This window comes from Nannospalax galili, unplaced genomic scaffold (genome assembly GCF_000622305.1).
Source record: "Nannospalax galili isolate Female #2095 unplaced genomic scaffold, S.galili_v1.0 scaffold235, whole genome shotgun sequence".
Taxonomy (NCBI): Eukaryota; Metazoa; Chordata; class Mammalia; order Rodentia; family Spalacidae; genus Nannospalax; species Nannospalax galili.
In genome coordinates this window covers 5411962-5430189 of record NW_008338118.1, presented here as the reverse complement: position 1 = coordinate 5430189, position 18228 = coordinate 5411962, and the positions used below count along the sequence as shown (strand labels likewise).

Genomic DNA, 18228 nt, shown 5'->3' with positions numbered 1-18228 from the left:
CTGGGTTGTACTGGATGCAAAGGATCAGGGAGAGGAAAGGTAAGCCTCGGAGCCCCAGGAAGAGGCTGTCAGCCCCAGAAAGAGGCTGGCAGATGTTGCAGGACCAGGGAAATAGAGGGAGATGTGGGCGGGGCCAGGTCCAGAAGCGGTGCCCCTGGGGCCCAAGAAAGGCGCTAAGTTGGTCTGGGTGAGAAGGGTCAGGAAGCAGTATTGGTTCCCCCAGTGTCTGGGGCCCCAAGTCTAGGAATGGCACAGGTCACAAACTAGGAGTAGCGAACAGGGGGGGAGATGGAAGGGTGAATGTGGCTTGGGGAGTCAAGGCGTGGAGGACTGCACTTTAGACTTACCCCAAGAGGCCTGAGGATAGGAGTGCAGGCTAGGAGAGTTAGCCGGTGGTGCAGGTCCAGGGACGCAGAGAGAGGTGAGTGTGGGCCCAGGACCAGAAGGGGTGCTCCTGGGGCCCAAGAAAGGCACTCAGTTGGTCTGGGTGAGAAGGATCAGGAAGCTGTATTGGTTCCCCAGGTGTCTGGGGCCCCAAGACTAGGAATGGCACAGGTCCCAAACTGGGAGTAGCGAACAGGGGGGGAGATGGAAGGGTGAATGTGGCTTGGGGAGTCAAGGCGTGGAGGGCTGCACTTTAGACTTACCCCAAGAGGCCTGAGGATGAATTTTTTTTTTTTAAAAAGGCATTTTGCATTGTCTATACATTAAGGTAATATAAAACATGTTGTTGGTATCAATATTGATCTCTAGAGATAATTTCTCTAGAAATTATCCTTGATAATTCAAGGATCATTAAAGCCAGAAATGGCATCTTTTCTCCATGAAAATGCTCAGTTATAATAAAAACTTAGTAAGCTGAGAAAAAGGTGCTACTAATACCAGTCAGTCTTGTTATGACCATCACCATAGTTCTTTGAAGAGTGGGTGGGCTCTGTATCCCTATTAAGGACACTATCCTGGTGAGGGTTTTTTCATATTTATGTTATTTTAGTAACACTCCTTTAACCTAACTCTTTATTGATGTCTGGTAGAACCAAGCAAAGCCAACTCTCAGACTGCCACACATCCTTTGTCAGGCAAGTTTTTTTAATGAATGGAGTAAGTGTTCAGTTATCTTAGAGTATGAAACTTGTACTGCAACCCCATTGCTTGCGAAGACTTTGGTCAGAAAGGCAGAAGACTGGGAATGAAGTGAGCCAAATCAATAGACAATTTGGGCAAAGAGGAAATTCAGTTTCAAATGGCACAAGCAATGCAAAATAAACATTTTACTAGAATGTATAATAGAAAAGTTTTAGCAAGCTTTCTTCTTCCCAATTGAATAAGTTTTATTTAAAAAATACACATATTGAAAACAGACTAGAATACCAACCACATATGCCACAATACCCTTTCCTAGAACAAAGCAGAGCACCCCGCCCCCCCCAGGGAAAAAGACAGAGGCCAGCAGAGTTTGATGCCTATTGGGCTGAAGATTGGGTGGGGAGGGATCTACCTGCATCTTAAGAATCTACTTAGGAAGATTATATCATGGAAGCCTCTGAGAAAGGTGGTCTGAACAGTCATTAAAACATCAGGCACAAGCCACGCATGGTCCTGCACACCTTTAATCCAAGCCCTCAGGAGGCAGAGGCAGGCAGATCTCTGTGGGATTGAGGCCAGCAGGGGTGTCCATAGTGAGTTGCAGGGCAGCTGGAGCTATAAGGAGACTCTATCTCAAACAAAACAAAACAAAACAAAAAACAAAACAAAACAAAAGGCACAGAAAGAAGTAAAGGACCAAGAGAGAGTAGAAAGCACCAAACCAAATCTTGCATTTTCCTGTGTGCCTAAGACATTGCCTTGCTGATGACTACCACTGACTCTGGAAATCTGGAAGGCTTTGTGTAGGACTGAACATATTTAAGTTACCTCCCATCAAAGCAAAGCTATTAAGCCAATTATGTTCTTTCTGGATTCTTCTGAACCACGTTGCAATTACTTGGACGCTGCAGCTTGTGCTAACCATGATGAGCAACGCTGATCTTAATCAGAGGTATGATGTGTTTTGTTACCAAGAAAACATGTGGTTTCTGGGCAAAAGACACAAAGTAAATTATACTTGACAGTAAATGACTGAAAGGTAAAGGGGGACATAAGGCTGCTTTTCTTTAGGCATGGTGCTACTGTGAAGTAAGATAAGTCAGGATAAATATTTTTTTTAAATCCCAGTGGGATGGGCAGTAAATTCGAATATGTTCGATGAAGATGTTCAGCTCTAGAGAAAATTAAGCAGCAGAATCTATGTTCCCTGGTATGTCAGTTATTCCATAGTGCTTCTTCCAGAGTAAGTCTGTATACTGTCTGATTTTACAAATACTTGCAGGATATCCAAACATGCTTCTATGTCAGTAATCAGTACCTGGATCTCTTTAGAGGCAGAGTCAGCCATCATGCCACACTTAGAAGCTTGGGAATTTAGGGATGAAAGTTTGATTACATATAAATTCAGCTAGTTACATCCTTTGGTTGCTCTGATTTTTTTAACCACTTTTCCATAGAATCTTTGCAAATATGAAATATCACAGTGGAAACAGAGCTGGCATCCATATACATTCAAGGGCTCACAAGCTCTCACACACATATTAATGTACAAAATCTAGTACTAACTACAAAAAATGATTACCAGCATTTACTTTTTAACATAGTACTAATGAAAGAAAAGATGAAGAGACTTGATATCTATTTCCAGCTCTGGCCCTAAGCAATAGTCTTTTTCTAGGAGAGCCACTCTTTATTTTTATGTGGTTGTTTTTCATGGATGGTAACAGGATGCTAAACTAGATTTAGTTGTTTACTAGTAACGAGTAAAAATTGAGTTCTGAGTGTGTTTATAGAAAAATTAAGCTTTTTATTTAAATTTTTAATTTTTTTTGAAAATTTCATAAATGTGTGCTGCATTTATATTTTTCATACCTTCTTCTTCCATCTCTTCTTGTATCCCTCACTACTTCCTCTTAAATTCATGACTTTTACTTCCATAATTATTATTTGTGTATCATATGTACACATAATCACACAACCCACCAGTTCCATTTAGTACTGCCCTTATGTATGTGTGTTTAAGGCTGAACACTTGGATTTGGGCTCAATGACTGGAGGAAACTGATTCTCCCTCTCAACAGTCATGGATTGCTTAGAGCTCTTTATCTAGGGGCCAGAGGAACCTTGTGAGGAAAAATATGGAAAGATAACAAAGAAAAAAATAACAAAGAGGAGCTTAGCCATTGGTCCACTCATCCCTAGCCCCCATGGATTGAGCTCCAGGAACTACAGGTGTAAGTTCTAAAAGAGTAAAATTGGTGTCGGGCTCTGGTGTTTAACAGCATGACTTCCTATGTTTAGCCTTAAAGACAAAATGGGAAGGGTGTGGGTCAGTGTAGAATAGACAGGGAATGTAAAACTTCATAGAGGTATTACTAGATTTCCCATCTGAGACACGAAGAGAGAACAGAAGAGTGACATACCCTTCCCATAAAATATTCCCATAATTTAATGGGAATTGACAGTCTTTAGAGGATTATTATCCAATTAATATCTTTAAAAAAGAAAGCAAAACATATATTTCCATCTGTGAAATAACAATTGTGGACTGTTATCCTATAAGATATAAATCTTTTTTATCATATTTTCTAGAAAAACGGACTTTAAAGTTATTAGGTGGAAGCAACTTTTAACTCATACTTTTCTATGATATCCAATTTTGGAAAGCTGCACTTACTACAATTAGGTCAAACGCAGAGTAAAAGATTGCTAATATTTTGTGTAATTTTAAAAAAAGACTTAAATATGCTCTAAAATTTTTTATGTAAAATGAACTTAATCAATCAAAGATTAACAGGTTTAAAATGTAAAACAAAAACACAATATAGCTCGCTCTGATCATTAGGCAACAACACTTAGGTCAGTAAAGCACCAAAAATCTAAGTCCCCTACTACTGAAGTAATATTAATCCTTTCAGAGCATCTCTTCTGTCCCCCAGGGCTTCTTATCAAATTTAAGTCAAGTATTCAAGTAACTCTAAAATAAGAATAATCCAGAAATTTTTGCCAAAATAAGAGCTACTGAATAATGACTATTTCGGATAACAGCCATCCTTGAGGTCAATCCAGGAGCCAACAGAAATCAGTAACCACTTCCTCTTAAATTCTAAGAAATGATGCTTCTCTCTCTTCAAGTCTGTTTCCATTACCAATCCACTAGATGACATTTTCTAGCACAGATGACTCAGTCTGCTAAAGTTTCATTAATAAAAAAAGCCCAAAATATTTTCCATTACGGTATAAAATAGCCAGACAACAGAGCCTGCTTACCATTTTCCTTCTTCATTTTCGTATTGTTGAACAGTGTATCCAAACATGTCCTCCACTGGGCCACTGAAATTCATGGAATTTTTCACATTAACATTGAAGGATTCGCAGATGCCTAGAACAACTTTAAGAGAGAAAACAAAGTCCAGTTACACAAAGTTAGCTAGATCTCATTATATTTTGAACTATGAAAGACATTCTTGAGGTTACATCTGAAATCTGCGCTCTTAAGTAAAAGAACAATGAAGCTCAGAGAATGAGAACCTTAAGGAAGGTTCTGACACTATGCTGATGGCTGAGCATCAACATAATGGCATTAAAGAACAAAAGTGTTAACAGTCAAACAAAATTCCATGGATATTTAGAATCTATATGGTTCCCAGAAGTAAAATTTTTAGGATTGAGTGAGAGTCACAGAAACTCAAAATGACTTATGCTGTTCCAGGAAATTTCTCAGTAGTGAACCCTACAGTAAAACATGACCATCAGTGCTTTTAAACAACTTCATTTTCCTACTTCAACTACAAAGAAGCAAGTGGCTGTATTTAAACCTCATGGGCAAGAGCTTTCTCCTTACTGCTGTCTAAAGGAAAGGCAAGCTGACTGTTTTCACCCAGAGTTGGCTTCCTTTGCAGGCCTGAGATATGTTCTACTTCTCTTACTGAACCAAGCAGTAGATGGAAGTTTAAGCTAATACAATAAAGCCTTCTTCAAACATTGTTGGTTGTAATAACATCACAAGTTGGTTTTTAGATTAAATTAGGTAATATACCCATTAGTCAATGCCTGCTACATACTATATATTCAATGAGAGCTCATTCTAATCATTTCCTTCTAATTCAGGTAAGAGAAAAAAATATTAAGAAATGTGACCAATGGGGAAAATGCATGGGGTACTTTTAAGTGAAGAGGAAGGAAGGAGGGCAATATAGGGAGGGAGGAACAGAGGGAGGAACAGAGGGAGGGAGAGAGGGAGGGAGAGTGAGAGAGAGAGAGAGGCTTAGGTGCTGTGAAAAATCAAAGGGAAAAGTATTATTTTACAAGTGTACTAAAACATATATTTATAATATATATGTGAGTGTATTCGTTTAGCTGAAGGGTCTCTAACAAAAAATCACAGTACTACACAAAGGAAACCTTCCTTTGAGTTATTTGTCAGTGAAAACTAAGAGACTTCAAAAATAATACAAACTATTGCCACAGCCCTTGATTGCCTCCTAGAACTTGAAGGTAAGACCCTATTGCTGAAGATAGGACATATTTTGGAGACAGGACTTGGAGCAATGGAGCAGGAACTGACTTGGCAGCCTCCTCTCCAAAGACTAGCTCTCATATCAGAAGACACTACACAAGCTGTCAGGGGAGAAAGCCAACCAATGGTCCTATCCACCTATGAAGTCTACGAAGCACAATAATCTCTAGCCCGGCAAATAATCTCTACTGGTACAGTAGTAGCACTTTTATCTTGGGGTAATCAACAGTGGTCTAATTGGGAAGAAACTACTGTCACTTCCCTAGACCAAAGTAATTTCTTACTATATTCTAAATACAAATCCTATATTCACAGAAAGGTATAACTCTCACCACTCATCAAAGAAGCCTTTTCCCCCCCAACAGTTGGAGACTATTACAAAGTTCTACAACTGGTCAAAATTCAGAGAATAAGTGACTGAGAGGTGCTTTGCCCTAATACAGCTAAAATGCAATCCCTACACCTAAGGCTCAGAAAACACCATGGAGGAGGAGGCATAAAGGCCGTAAGAGCCATAGGGACAAGACACCTGCTGCTAGTTAATGCATTCTAGACATGACATGGAAGCTGCATCAATGAAATCTCTAGTATGCCAGTTTAACAAGATATGCAGAACGAAAAAATCCAGTTGACATGCCAATGTGGATAGCAGAACTTTTGTGGGGGTCCCATCTTAAGTCGAAGAGCTACAGGCAATCAAAGGAAGCTGAAGGAAGAAGAATAAGTTTTCTCCAGAGACTAGCTCGCTGAGAGGTTATCCAATTCCAAGTGGTCAACTCTAAAAACATGTACACGAGCAACACTAAATGGACTCAATACACTTTATATGTGTGTTTGTGTGTGTGTGTGTGTGTGTGTGTGTGTCCATGTAAACAGGCTCTGAAATCATACCCTCAGATGAGTAGTACTGATTTTCTCATTTGGTTCTAGTCTTTAAAATATGCTTCTAAGTTCAAAAATATTCTCTCTTATAGATATAACTAAGAATTTTTCCAAAAGATCACTGCCTTTTACAATTATACCACATTATAAGTATATTCAGTGTTGATTAAACACAATTTCTTTTTTTAAAGACCAATCACACAGATTCTTAAAAAGTCCCAATAGATTAGTCCTATAGTTTGAATATGTTTAATAACTCCAACCTCTTAACCTTATTCACTCTAAACTTTTTCATAAATATGCTCCAAATCTAGATTACTCTAACGCATAACTTTCAAATTGTAGAAACAACAATAAGTGCTTATTTGATGCACAGGACTCTTAACTAATTTAGATAAATATATCTTTAAGAAACAGATAATTTCATTTTATAGATGTATCTATATAATCTTCCTTTATCTCCCCTTGAAAGAAATAATCTTCTAAGTCCTGAAGCCTCTTTGGTTTTTGAACACATTTCTTATAGAGATATTTATTAAATGCTGTGTATATTATAATTATTCATGGGAGATTTTTCCCCAGACTAGAAAAGTCTTTAAACTGGGGACAGTCTTTCTCATCTTTTTATCCTTTACAAAAATCTAGCACAATCCCTTTTACACAGATGGGCAGTAACAAGTTTATAGTTTGAAAGATAACAAGTTGAAGGGGGAAGGGGACCAGCTGTGGCAGGAGATGCAGTAGCAACTATTCCACCTCAGTGAAAGAAGAGTTTTCAAATTAAAATTTTAAGGTAAGGGAGAGATAGGATTTGGCAGTGAGGAGGAAAATCTCTACCCAGAATTTGGGAGGGTCTCTATAAGTAGTAAGACAGACAGGACAAATATGGCTGTAAGATCATGAAGAGAGTTTCCTGGCTGGCATGAAGGAAGACGAATGAGTGGACAGAGCAGGTCCTTTTATGTACATTTCCTCTTCATTCTTCAAGGGTGATAGAGAACAGCTGGTTAGCGTCTTCTGCATAATAGTCTTTTGTATATTAGAAGATCACTTTAAACAGTGCTCACCCTCTATTTCAAGCTAACTAGTATTTGTTCCTACCCTTTCCTCTCAGGATTTTTTTCAATTTTTTGAACAATTACAACAGACTGTTTTCTTTCTTTCTTTCTTTCTTTCTTTCTTTCTTTCTTTCTTTCTTTTTTTTTAACATGAGAAACACACAAAATATTGTGTCTGCAGTATGGCTCCTCAACTTTGGCACCACTGACAACTTGGGTCAGAATATTCTTTCATCATAAAGAGCTATCCTGTATTGAGGGGTGTTTAACAACATCAATGGCCCCAACTCATAGGCCACCAGTGGCACTCTCTGAGTTGTGACAATCAAAAATATTTCTAGACACTGCCATAATCCTGTGGAGCCAAAATTATCCCCAACTGAAAACAGCTGTTCAACAGATAAAGATGAGAGTACCACCACTACCATGACTAAACACCAGCTGTGGTCCTGAGACCAGCATTTGCATCACCCAGGGTCTTGTGAATCACAGATCTCTCCCAGGTTTCCTGAATCAGATCTCCCTCTTATTCCTGTTAAGCTTTGAGAAACACGGGCCTGGGATATGTTGCTGCTGTTTCATAATGCTCACGCAGGTAGAGAATTCGCTACGTTCAAAGTCCTCACCAGACTTTACACAGAAAGGGAAAAGCATTCGCTTTAATCAGGGTCAGTTTCACTTTTTTGAAGGATTTCTTTTTTCAGAGTATCATCTACTTCATAAATTCTCTCTCAAAGGCCACTCCTAGTACCCCTCAAAATAAGACGAAGAGTGTTTGGTATTCTAGGATCTGTTTATCCTACGTGTTGTGTGGAATGTCCGGGAATGGGTGCTGCATTTTTTTCCATTTCCTGTCCTTAGAATTCTACAGGCAAATTGCCCAAAGTGATTGTAAATCTGTCCCTTTTATGATTTCTGAGGCACCAAGGAGCCTGCAGCACAGGAGATGACATTTCAAAAATTATTTTGCACCTTGTTCTTTTGTTTTAAAGGAGTGAATAAACAGCAACTTCTTATAACTTTTAGTTCAGTATTCAGTTAAATATCCTTGGAATTTTATGTTCCAGAAAAAAGGTAAAATATGAACTTATTCCCAACTAAAGCAAAACCAAAACAAAACAAAATGAAACAATCTCCACAACAAGAAAAACACAGACAAACAAAAGCATAAAACAAAATAAAACAGATTGGGATGATTGAAGAATAAAGATAAGGAAAACACTTAAAGTACTGTGAAATAAAACAGATTACAGTCAGATGTCTAAAGGGAGTCTTGACTTCACACGTATGTCTGAGAATTTTTTTCTCTACTAACAATTTTATCATATACCACGAGTTATTCCTAACATGTGTCATCCTATTAAATTTGCCAACAGTCCTGAAAATAATTTATTATCAGCATTATGCAAATGAGAAGAAACTCAAGAAGTCAAGGATTTTCCTCACATTTCCACATGATTCCAAACTACAAAGCTTTAATCAACATTCACATTGATTCAGTTTTTTGTCCTTTTACCCTAAAACTAGAAAGGTCTGAAAAATGGTAACAACCAGTATAGCTTTAAAAGAAAGATCCTTATAATTAATTAGAATTAATCCATGTTGTCTCATATCTTAACAGGCAAATCTGAGGAGGAAACTGTTCCTCAGTGGCAACAGGCTGAGAAGGATGTTAGGCTGGGGAGGTTGGTTAAGGAGAGAACACATGCCTAGAGAGCTCAGACCAAGCTTCTTGAAGGACTTCAGTGGAAACATACATTTATGTAAAAAAATAAAAATAAAAAGTCTGTTCTTCAAGTCTGGTCAGATATGTTGTGTGTAATGTTTAAAAGCAGGCTAGGAAATGACATTGTTGGTATCAAAGGATATATTTTATAAGCTACATAGTTTTGTGTAACCCAATTAAACAAGAGAAAGAGATACATAGCCTCCAGGACTGTGTTTATTTTTCTCCAAAAAACATTTTCACAGAAATAAGAATATTAAGCTATTGATTAGATAGGGTAGCAGCCATTACCTTATTCTTTTAATATTAAGAAGAGTGAGATTTGTCTAAGGCCAGGCTGCATTAAGGGCAGAAACTGTACTTCAACATAGGTCATCTGATGCCCAGTCATGGACCTTCTGTAACTAGCTGTTGAATTGGTTACAGAATAAAAATATAACCCAGATCAGAACAACTCTCAACTGGCCCATGGTGGCTTATAATTCTTCACAGCTTTGGAATATTGAGAATAGGACTGACAATAAAATCCTGAATGAAGTTAGCAGATCTGAGCATCTTCAGAGAGTACGGACTCTGGTAGAAGCCACATCTCCCTCTTCCTCATACCCTTAGTTCCACTACTGGAACTTGCAACCCAGATCTCACTATGCCACCCTGGCTGATCTGGAACTTGCTCTGTAGACCAGGCTGGCCTCAAACTCAAAATAATCCACTTGCCTCTGCCTCTTGAGTGCTGGAATTAAAGACAAGCACCACTGTGCTCGGCCACATGCTCATTCTTAGAGAAGAAGGTCTGACCTTGACCAGCTGGCCCAGCAATGTGGCTCCAGACATATCCAGATATGAACACTTAATAGCTACTGGAATTTTGTACACTGCACATTTTGAGCTAAAGCAAGGGGCCATCAAATAAATAGTGACAAAAGAAGATGTGTTACCATACCATCAGTTTCCTTTAACATCTTCCTATATGCATTTATCCATCTAAAAGTAGGGAAAATCATGTCATTAACATTTTTTAATCTAAAGACTGAAATGATGACATATAAAACAAGAGAATATAATAGTTACCGTTTTAGAGTGACTTAATGAGTTTCAGAATAAATGCCTTCATGGTATAGAAAGGTGATGTTTGAAAATACATCATCCAGCTACCACAAAAATGTTACCAAATGCTACTCTGGGTTGGATATGCTAGACTCCGGGAATATTGCATAAAACCTGATACTCTTGTTTCCACAGAGCTGTAAGCCTAGCAGGAAGGCAGAGTAACTGATTTGATCATATGGCTTCCACTTATCATAATAAAAATGAGTTTTCAAATATATTCCAGGTTGATGTGTGAAATTCAAAGCATGCATGGAGCCTCAAAGAATGCTTAATAAATGAGCCGAATGACCCCATGGGTGGATACAAAAGCTAATTTAGCACCTGGCAATGAGATGTCTTTCAAAGATGTTTTTCCATGTGATGTTTCATTTGAGAAGTTATATGGATGTGATATCAGTGGGGCTTTGGCAGCGAATTCATGAACTCATTTCCACAGCAAACCCTTGTTTCTGAACCTATGTGAAGAAAATCTGGTATTCGAATGTCAGGCCTTCAAAGCAGAAGGAATAGTCACGAAGAGTGCAGGTGAAACCTGCCCTAGCAGTTAGATCCCTTGGGTTGTCATGTCAGTTGCTCAAGACATAGTGCATATTAATGAGACCACTCAGGATCTCAGATAGTTAACAAGCAGAATCCTCTGTCTCCAAGGAGAATTTACTCCCTTCTAACCAAGTTCAAGAACTGCAAGTCTATTTCAAGAATGAGGCAACCCAACAGTGACTCTTCCTAGTATATTGAAGCCAGAATAATTAAGTCACCACCCTGAGCTACCTGGCAGTCTCAGGACACAGCTGGACAGCATGACCTCTGCAGAAGGCTAATTTTCAGCAGACCGTTGCACAGGTACCTCATGAGCATCTCTTTCATCCGGTGCCAACACTTCCTCATGTTCTATACAAATGAAAACAAACTCCAAGATCACATATGATTATTTTAACTAAGAATGCAATATATTGGTCATCTCTATGACTACAAATTTATGTGGGTTTTTTGTACAAAATAAATTCAAATTTGAGACCATCTACAATGTTGGAAGAAAAATATTTTAATAAGAATTGGTGACTATAATGGGTATGGTCCATCTCTTGAGTTCTAGAAATTAACATTTTCTGGAAAGCCAGTGCATGATCCCTATCAAAATAATCTGTCTTGCATGTATTCAAGTCACTGTTTATGCCAGAGCATAACTAAGTCTCTGCCTTTTGCTTCTAATTTGACATTTGAAAGACTTTTCTCATCAGAAATATGACACCATCACCCATCTCAGTAATGCTCACTGTTCATGACAGTGGAGACTTTTTACATGAACAATATTGGCAAAATTCAAGATGTCTTGTAGACTTACTAGAAATTATTAGAAATTTAAATTTCTAGCAAAAATATGAACCAACAGCTAATTATAACCAGTGTGTATGTATATCTAGTTTCATTTAAGGAAATTCTGTCTATGACTTTGTGCTAAAAGAAACAAAAGGAGTTTGTAAAATGAAAAAAAAAATTGGTGAAACTTCAAAGTTCCTTGCTTTGAAGCCCCTTGTAATGTATAATGAGCTTTACAATATCAGTGCTCTGAAACGTTAATGAATTTACTCTTTTTAAAATATTTTTTTATTATTTTTATTTTATGTGTATGAGTGTATTACCTGCATGTAGGTAAGTGCACCCATGTTGTGCAATGCCCACAAAGGACAGAAGAGGTTGTCGGGTCCCTGGAACTGGAGTTATGGACAGTTGTTAGCTGCCATGTGGGTGCTGGGATTCGAACTCGGGTCTTCTGCAAGAACAACCAATGTTCTTAACCACTGAGCCATCATTCCAGCCCCCATGAATTTACTATTTATGGGTTAGGTAATTGGATAACAATTTTGATGTACATAGTTGCCATAAAAGAGAAAATTTGATGAGACTATAACCACATCTTACCAAAATAACTATAGTATGACTTCGCTCTAGTTGATGTCAAATTTGAGATTATATTTATGGCTTTTTGATTATGAAAAGGAGCCAGAGCCCTCCACTGCTAAATATATGGGAAATCAACAATGAAAATAAGACCATACTAGAGCCTTGACCAAAGAATGCAGAATGAATAAAAGCATTTGGACACAACACCTTAACTTCAAACATGGGAAATCTATACTCACTGTAAAAAGTAGTACGTCCAATTCAGCATTTCTTTTAAACAAGTGGAACATCCCCCCCCCATACAGTGGTATAAAAAGAAAACCTGGCTTAATACATAATACCATTCAAATCCCTTTCATCAAAAATGATGTAATATGTCAGCAAGATATCTCCCTTCATCAGCCAGGCCAGAAAAGCCAAATAAACAGCCCGATATTCAAGTGTTTTCCAGCTTCTTCCTGGGAAGCTGGTTTTGTAACTTCAGTTTGCTCTAGTAAGTGAGTTGTTTGGATTTTGCTTCTAAAGTCCCACGGGTCTCCAGTTGTTATAAATGTTATTTGATCTTCAAAATGCTGTTTTATATATATATCAGTATACTGCTGGTGGGAAGGAAGCAGAATTGTTAGCACATAGTAGGTATTTAATACAAGTTTTGAGAAAGGAAGTAATAAATAGAAAAGTAAGGATTTTGGGCACAGAGGTCATTCTAGCTTTCAAAAATGCTACCCGGAATACTAAATTTCATGAGTGTTTCCTGAACACCCTTTGTTAAAAATCCCCTTTTATAGTTTTTCTACATGTTTGCTCTCCCATCATGTTTTTCTTGTAGTATCTACAGACATCTGCTAGTTGCCCATATCTTCCCACTACACATAACTGCTTCACCAACTCCTTTCAGACTGTTCCTACTCTGATCTCAGAAATTCTTAGTCTCAGAAGCCAACCCCCTCCACCCTGTAGCATCATGTATTTTACAGGATAAAAATGCTACAGAACCTTATGAGTGCCTGGACCCCACTGTGGGAACACAACTCATGTGTTTGTGCAAGCAACATGAGCCCAGGGCTGTTCTCCAGCTGCCTGGGCATTCTGAGAGCTGAACTCATGATTTCCGTGACAGCCCAGCATGAGTACTGCATATGGAAAGGCAAACTGCAGTTCAAAACAAAGCAGGATAGCGTCCTTGCCAAGTATTATGCAGAAAGAGGAGATATGCAGACTTTGGATAGTCAAGATTCTGAAGAAATGGCTCTTCTTTTGATGGTGGCATATTTTCAATGCATTTTATTAACATACGTAAAAATTCTTAGTGTCTCATATAGATATGACATGTGCATATTTATACATATATGCACACACACACATATATATATATCATTAAGACAATGTCAGTGTTAAGGTTATTTTGTGTGTGTGTGCACATCTGTGAAGATGCCTATATATGACCATACAGAAACCAGAGGAGTATGTCAAATGTCCTCTTCTATGGCTCCTTTTTTCCTTTGTGATAGAGTCTATCACTGGACCTGTTGCTCATCATTTTTTTTGGGCAAGACTTGGCACACAAGCTCTAGCCAACCTCCTCTCTCAGTCTCACAACCCTCCCCCTGATGATGGGGTTACATGTGTGCACAGCCACTTCCAGCTTTTTATATGGGCACTGGGCATCTGAACCCAGGTTCTCATGCTTCTACAGCAAGCATTCTTGCTCACCGAGCCAGTTACCTAGCCCTTAAGGTTATTTTGTTGGCATGCACAATAGGTGTTTCTGAGAGTCAGAAAAGCAAGGAGGCAGTATTCACTGTAAAATAATTAAAAATAAATTTATCCAGTAGCCTTAATTGTCAATTTTAGACTCTAGACAGTAAGCAATTCCATTATTGATTTTCCTAGTCAATTAGCTAGTAGTTTTTGACGATGTAAATATAGGTTTTAAGAGCCATGGTTATGTCAAAGTGTATGAGCTAACAGGAGACACAGTTTTAAAATATTTAGAAAAAGAAAGGCATGACGGTGCATGCCTTAAATCCTAGTACTTGAGGGGAGTGGGGAGGCAGAGGCAGGTGGATCTTGGTGAGATCAAGGCCAGTCTGGTCTACCTAGTGAGTTGCAGGCCGGCTGGGCTACAGGGAGATCCTGTCTCAAAAAAAAAAAAAAAAAAAAGTCATCATTTTACTGTACTTTTCCTATTTTTTTTTGTTCATATGTTTAATAAACCCAAGAGCAGTTTAGAAATTGAAAGTCATTTCTTTAACTGTGTGTGTGATCTTTTATGCTTTCTTGATCCATGAAACTACTTGTGCATGTCAATAAAATAACCTTAGGACTGGTAATGTTTCTGGCTCATCTAGCTCTTTGAGAAGAAATATTATGCAAATTAATGAAATCCATTAAGAGAATCTTTAGTAAAGGTATGCTTTGTTGTTTAGGTCCTCTCTCGTAGGGTGTCAGTGAACAGATTGTGCATGGCAGGCAGGTAAGATTTGGCCTTGAAATTGAACTAAGAACGTCTCAAAAATGTGAAAGAAAAGATTGCTTAGTTACCTGATAGCGGTAACTGTCCAAATAGCACAAGAACATTCAAAAGCCAGTTTTTTCCCCCACTATGCAATTCGGAGTTTGGAGCTTAAATTAAATAAAAATACACTTAAGTGTGATAAAAACATGAAAGGAAAATAATTGTTTTGATATTTTCAAATATATTACCTTAAAGCTTTTGTTTAGATTGCTGAAGTTTGAGGGGTTAAAGGGTAAAGGTTTTCTCAATGTGATCATTGCTCTTGCTCTATTGTGTCACTTTTGAAATACAGCAGTTAATCATCACTTAGAAAAATTACATGTGGAAAACCAACTAAATTAGATTGTGATTATTTATCATGGAAAACAATTACAAGCATCTTGAATTAGTTACAACATTCTTTCAAAACAAGAATTATTGTAGAGTTCATTTTATTTTCATTATATATACACGTGTGTGTCTGTGTACAGGGGAGCACATGCATGCAGTTTCTCATGGAGACCACAAGAGGGTGTCAGATCCCTAGAGCTAGAATTCCAGGCCATTGTGAGCTGCCTGACATGGGTGCTGGGAATAGAGCTCTGGTCCTCTAGAAAGAAGCTGCAATCACTCTTAACTGCTGAGCAATCTCTAGCCCCATACACCTAAACTTAAGAAAAAAAAGTTTTAGACTTGGGCTTGACACTGTATATCTGTAATCCTAGTACTTGAGGAGATGAGGAAAAACGATTGCGAGTTTAAGGCCAACCTGGGCTATAACAGAAGCCTTTATCTAAAGAGACATACAACAACAAAATGTCTAATTTATATGCAAAATTTTAAGGAAAAAATAAGCATATAAAATGAAGCCTGCCTAATATTACTTAGAAGCAGGAGGCAGAGAATAAAGAATTATAATGTCTATTTGTTTGTTTGTTTTAAGACAGGGTCTGAACTTGTAGCCCATGCTGGCCTAGAACTCGCTATATAGCCCAGGTTGGTCTCAAACTCACAGAGATCTACCTACTTCTGTTTCCCAAGTGCTAGGACTGAAGATGTTCATCACCACATTCAGTCTTATAACATCATTTTTGATGCAATATAGTTTATCTAATACTTTATGTTTTAACACATATGGACACTCATGAACCTTGATAAGTTTACTTCTGTGAAGCTAAAATAATGAACTATTGTACAAACTCTGATAGCACACTATAACCGAAACCAACATCCATAAGGAAATGATTGCTTACCCTAGAATTCCCTTGTAGCATTAACTAGCAAGTTTATATTCTAGATACTAAGAGAGGCCATTATTGATTCTCCTATAGCATTTAACAAGTTAGTTTCTTTCCTTAATGACTCAGCAAGGCCTTTAAATAATCCATTGACATCTAAAGTGACTCTATAATTTTTCTTCACTCTTGCATACTTGTTATAGCAAATTTCCATGATATCATTTACATCAGAGCATTCTGTTCATTCAAAAGCTTTTTGGTACTTCTGTTCAACTTCAAACTTGTTCAGAATATCAAGACGACATAATGTAAACCAACTGAGTATAATTTGTTACTCACCTGTGAACATTTGGAAAATAAATCTGAAACTATTTTAAAAGATGTTGGAGTTTACGGGAAATGAAAGAAAGTCTCAGTAGCTTGGAATGTTGAAATATTTCAGAAGGCAAGGGTCAAAAGAATGCTTGTTTTCTTTTTAGAGGAAAGAGATAACTTTTTGATGCTTGCTTTTCTGTTTTGAGATAGCTCTAAATTTTGTTTTCTTAGCATAATTGTTGCTAAGACTGCTATGGTCTCTTAGCAATTAAAACATTAGCTGAGCATCCCCGGAGCTAAACCCTATTCCTATCTGGTAGCATCATCTTTTACATTCTTTCCATTATCCCACTGGAGTATCTTGAAATGAAAGTAAATGGAGATGTTATAGTCAATATTCCCAAGAACTACAGCCAATATTTCCCTAAATGGAAGCATTCTGATGCTTGTATTGTAATGGTGGTTACCAAGTACTTATTATTTACAAGAAGCTTAATTCAAGGTACATCTTACCTCTGAACTGTGGGAAGGAGAAGAAAGGGAATAGTGCTCAAAAGGAGATAAAAATGTGGCCTTAAACTTGTATTTCAGGCTGCTCCAGGACTAGCCTAGAAAGAGAGACTAGAAAGCTCTCGCAAGCCTGACAAGGCTCACCACTTATCAAAGAAGATTCTTTTTACAACAGATGGACTCTACTATGAAGTTCTACAACAGGTCATAGGTAGAGAATGAATGTCCATTACAGTCCTAAGTGACACATCCACAATGCAACCTTTATATGTAAGACTCAGAGCACATCGGAGAACAGGGGGCAGAAAGAATATTAATGCTTCTCTCAGCTCTCAGCAGTGAGGCTTCCTCAGGCAGGATATTAACCCAGAAGGCCAAAGTGCAGAGAATAAAGGACTGCAGAGTGCTTATCTCTGAAGGGACACCTATATCAAACCTCAGTCACCCAAGGCTCAGGGACTATTGTGGAAGAGAAGGTAGAAAGAGTGTAAGAGCCAGAGGTAGTAGATGATCACAAGGGAACAGAGTTTTCCACACAGCTAGGTGAACTCACAGCAATGGTGACAGCATGCACAAGACCCATGAAAGCTCAAGTCAGATGAAATCCCAGTATAGAAGTGAGGAATTAAGAAGCCTCAACCTTAGCTGGGGAACTACTGGCAACCATTAGCTGCTGGGAGAGGGAGAGTTGATTTTCTTTAAGGATGTGACCCCACATAGGGTAACGAGACTCCAATGGATGGACTCACACTGCAGGGCATGTAGGAACACAAATTTGACTTGATACGCCTTAACATATATGACAGAGTACATGAAATCTGGTGTGCGGCATTGAGAGGGCTACAGAGAGAGTCTACATATGATCAAAATATTTTGTATGAAATTCATAAAAATGTAATAAAATGTTAAAAAACTTCAACAAGACATTCCTTTTGTCAAATATTGTATTACAAAGCTTGTGTCCACTGAAATGAATCCTCTCTTCCCTGGAGGTAAAATTTCTCTAGCTAAAGATGTCAAAATCAAACAAAGCAAACCCTTAAACTGTGGAAGAGATTTGAATCTCTTGTGAGAAGTAGAAAGCAGATTCTATGCAGCTCATGTCCTCTTTATTCATTGAAAAGACTTATGTATGAATCAATTCACTATCAGTAAATATTTTATACTCATCACAAACCCCATCCCCAATCTGAGGAGATATTGACCGTGGATGGCTGCTAGGGGAAGGAGAGTCCATTTTCTTTAAAGAATGTGGTCCCTGTAAGGTCGACCAGGCTCTACGGGATGACCCCATACCCAAATGTATATGGTATGGCTAACCAGGCTAAGTGAGTTATGAAAAAAAAGAAGCTATGACGTTGGGAGGGAGTCACTCAGTGGGG

General features: G+C 38.1%; 1 protein-coding gene across 1 annotated transcript in view; it reads right to left on the bottom strand.

Moving 5' to 3' along the window:
* Itga1 (integrin subunit alpha 1) overlaps positions 1-18228 on the bottom strand; it is a 160877-nt gene that overhangs the window by 101633 nt on the left and 41016 nt on the right. Inside the window, exon 2 of the mRNA XM_008832940.3 lies at positions 4357-4477. Coding sequence (XP_008831162.1) covers positions 4357-4477 — 121 coding nt within the window. The remainder of the gene's footprint in view (positions 1-4356; positions 4478-18228) is intronic.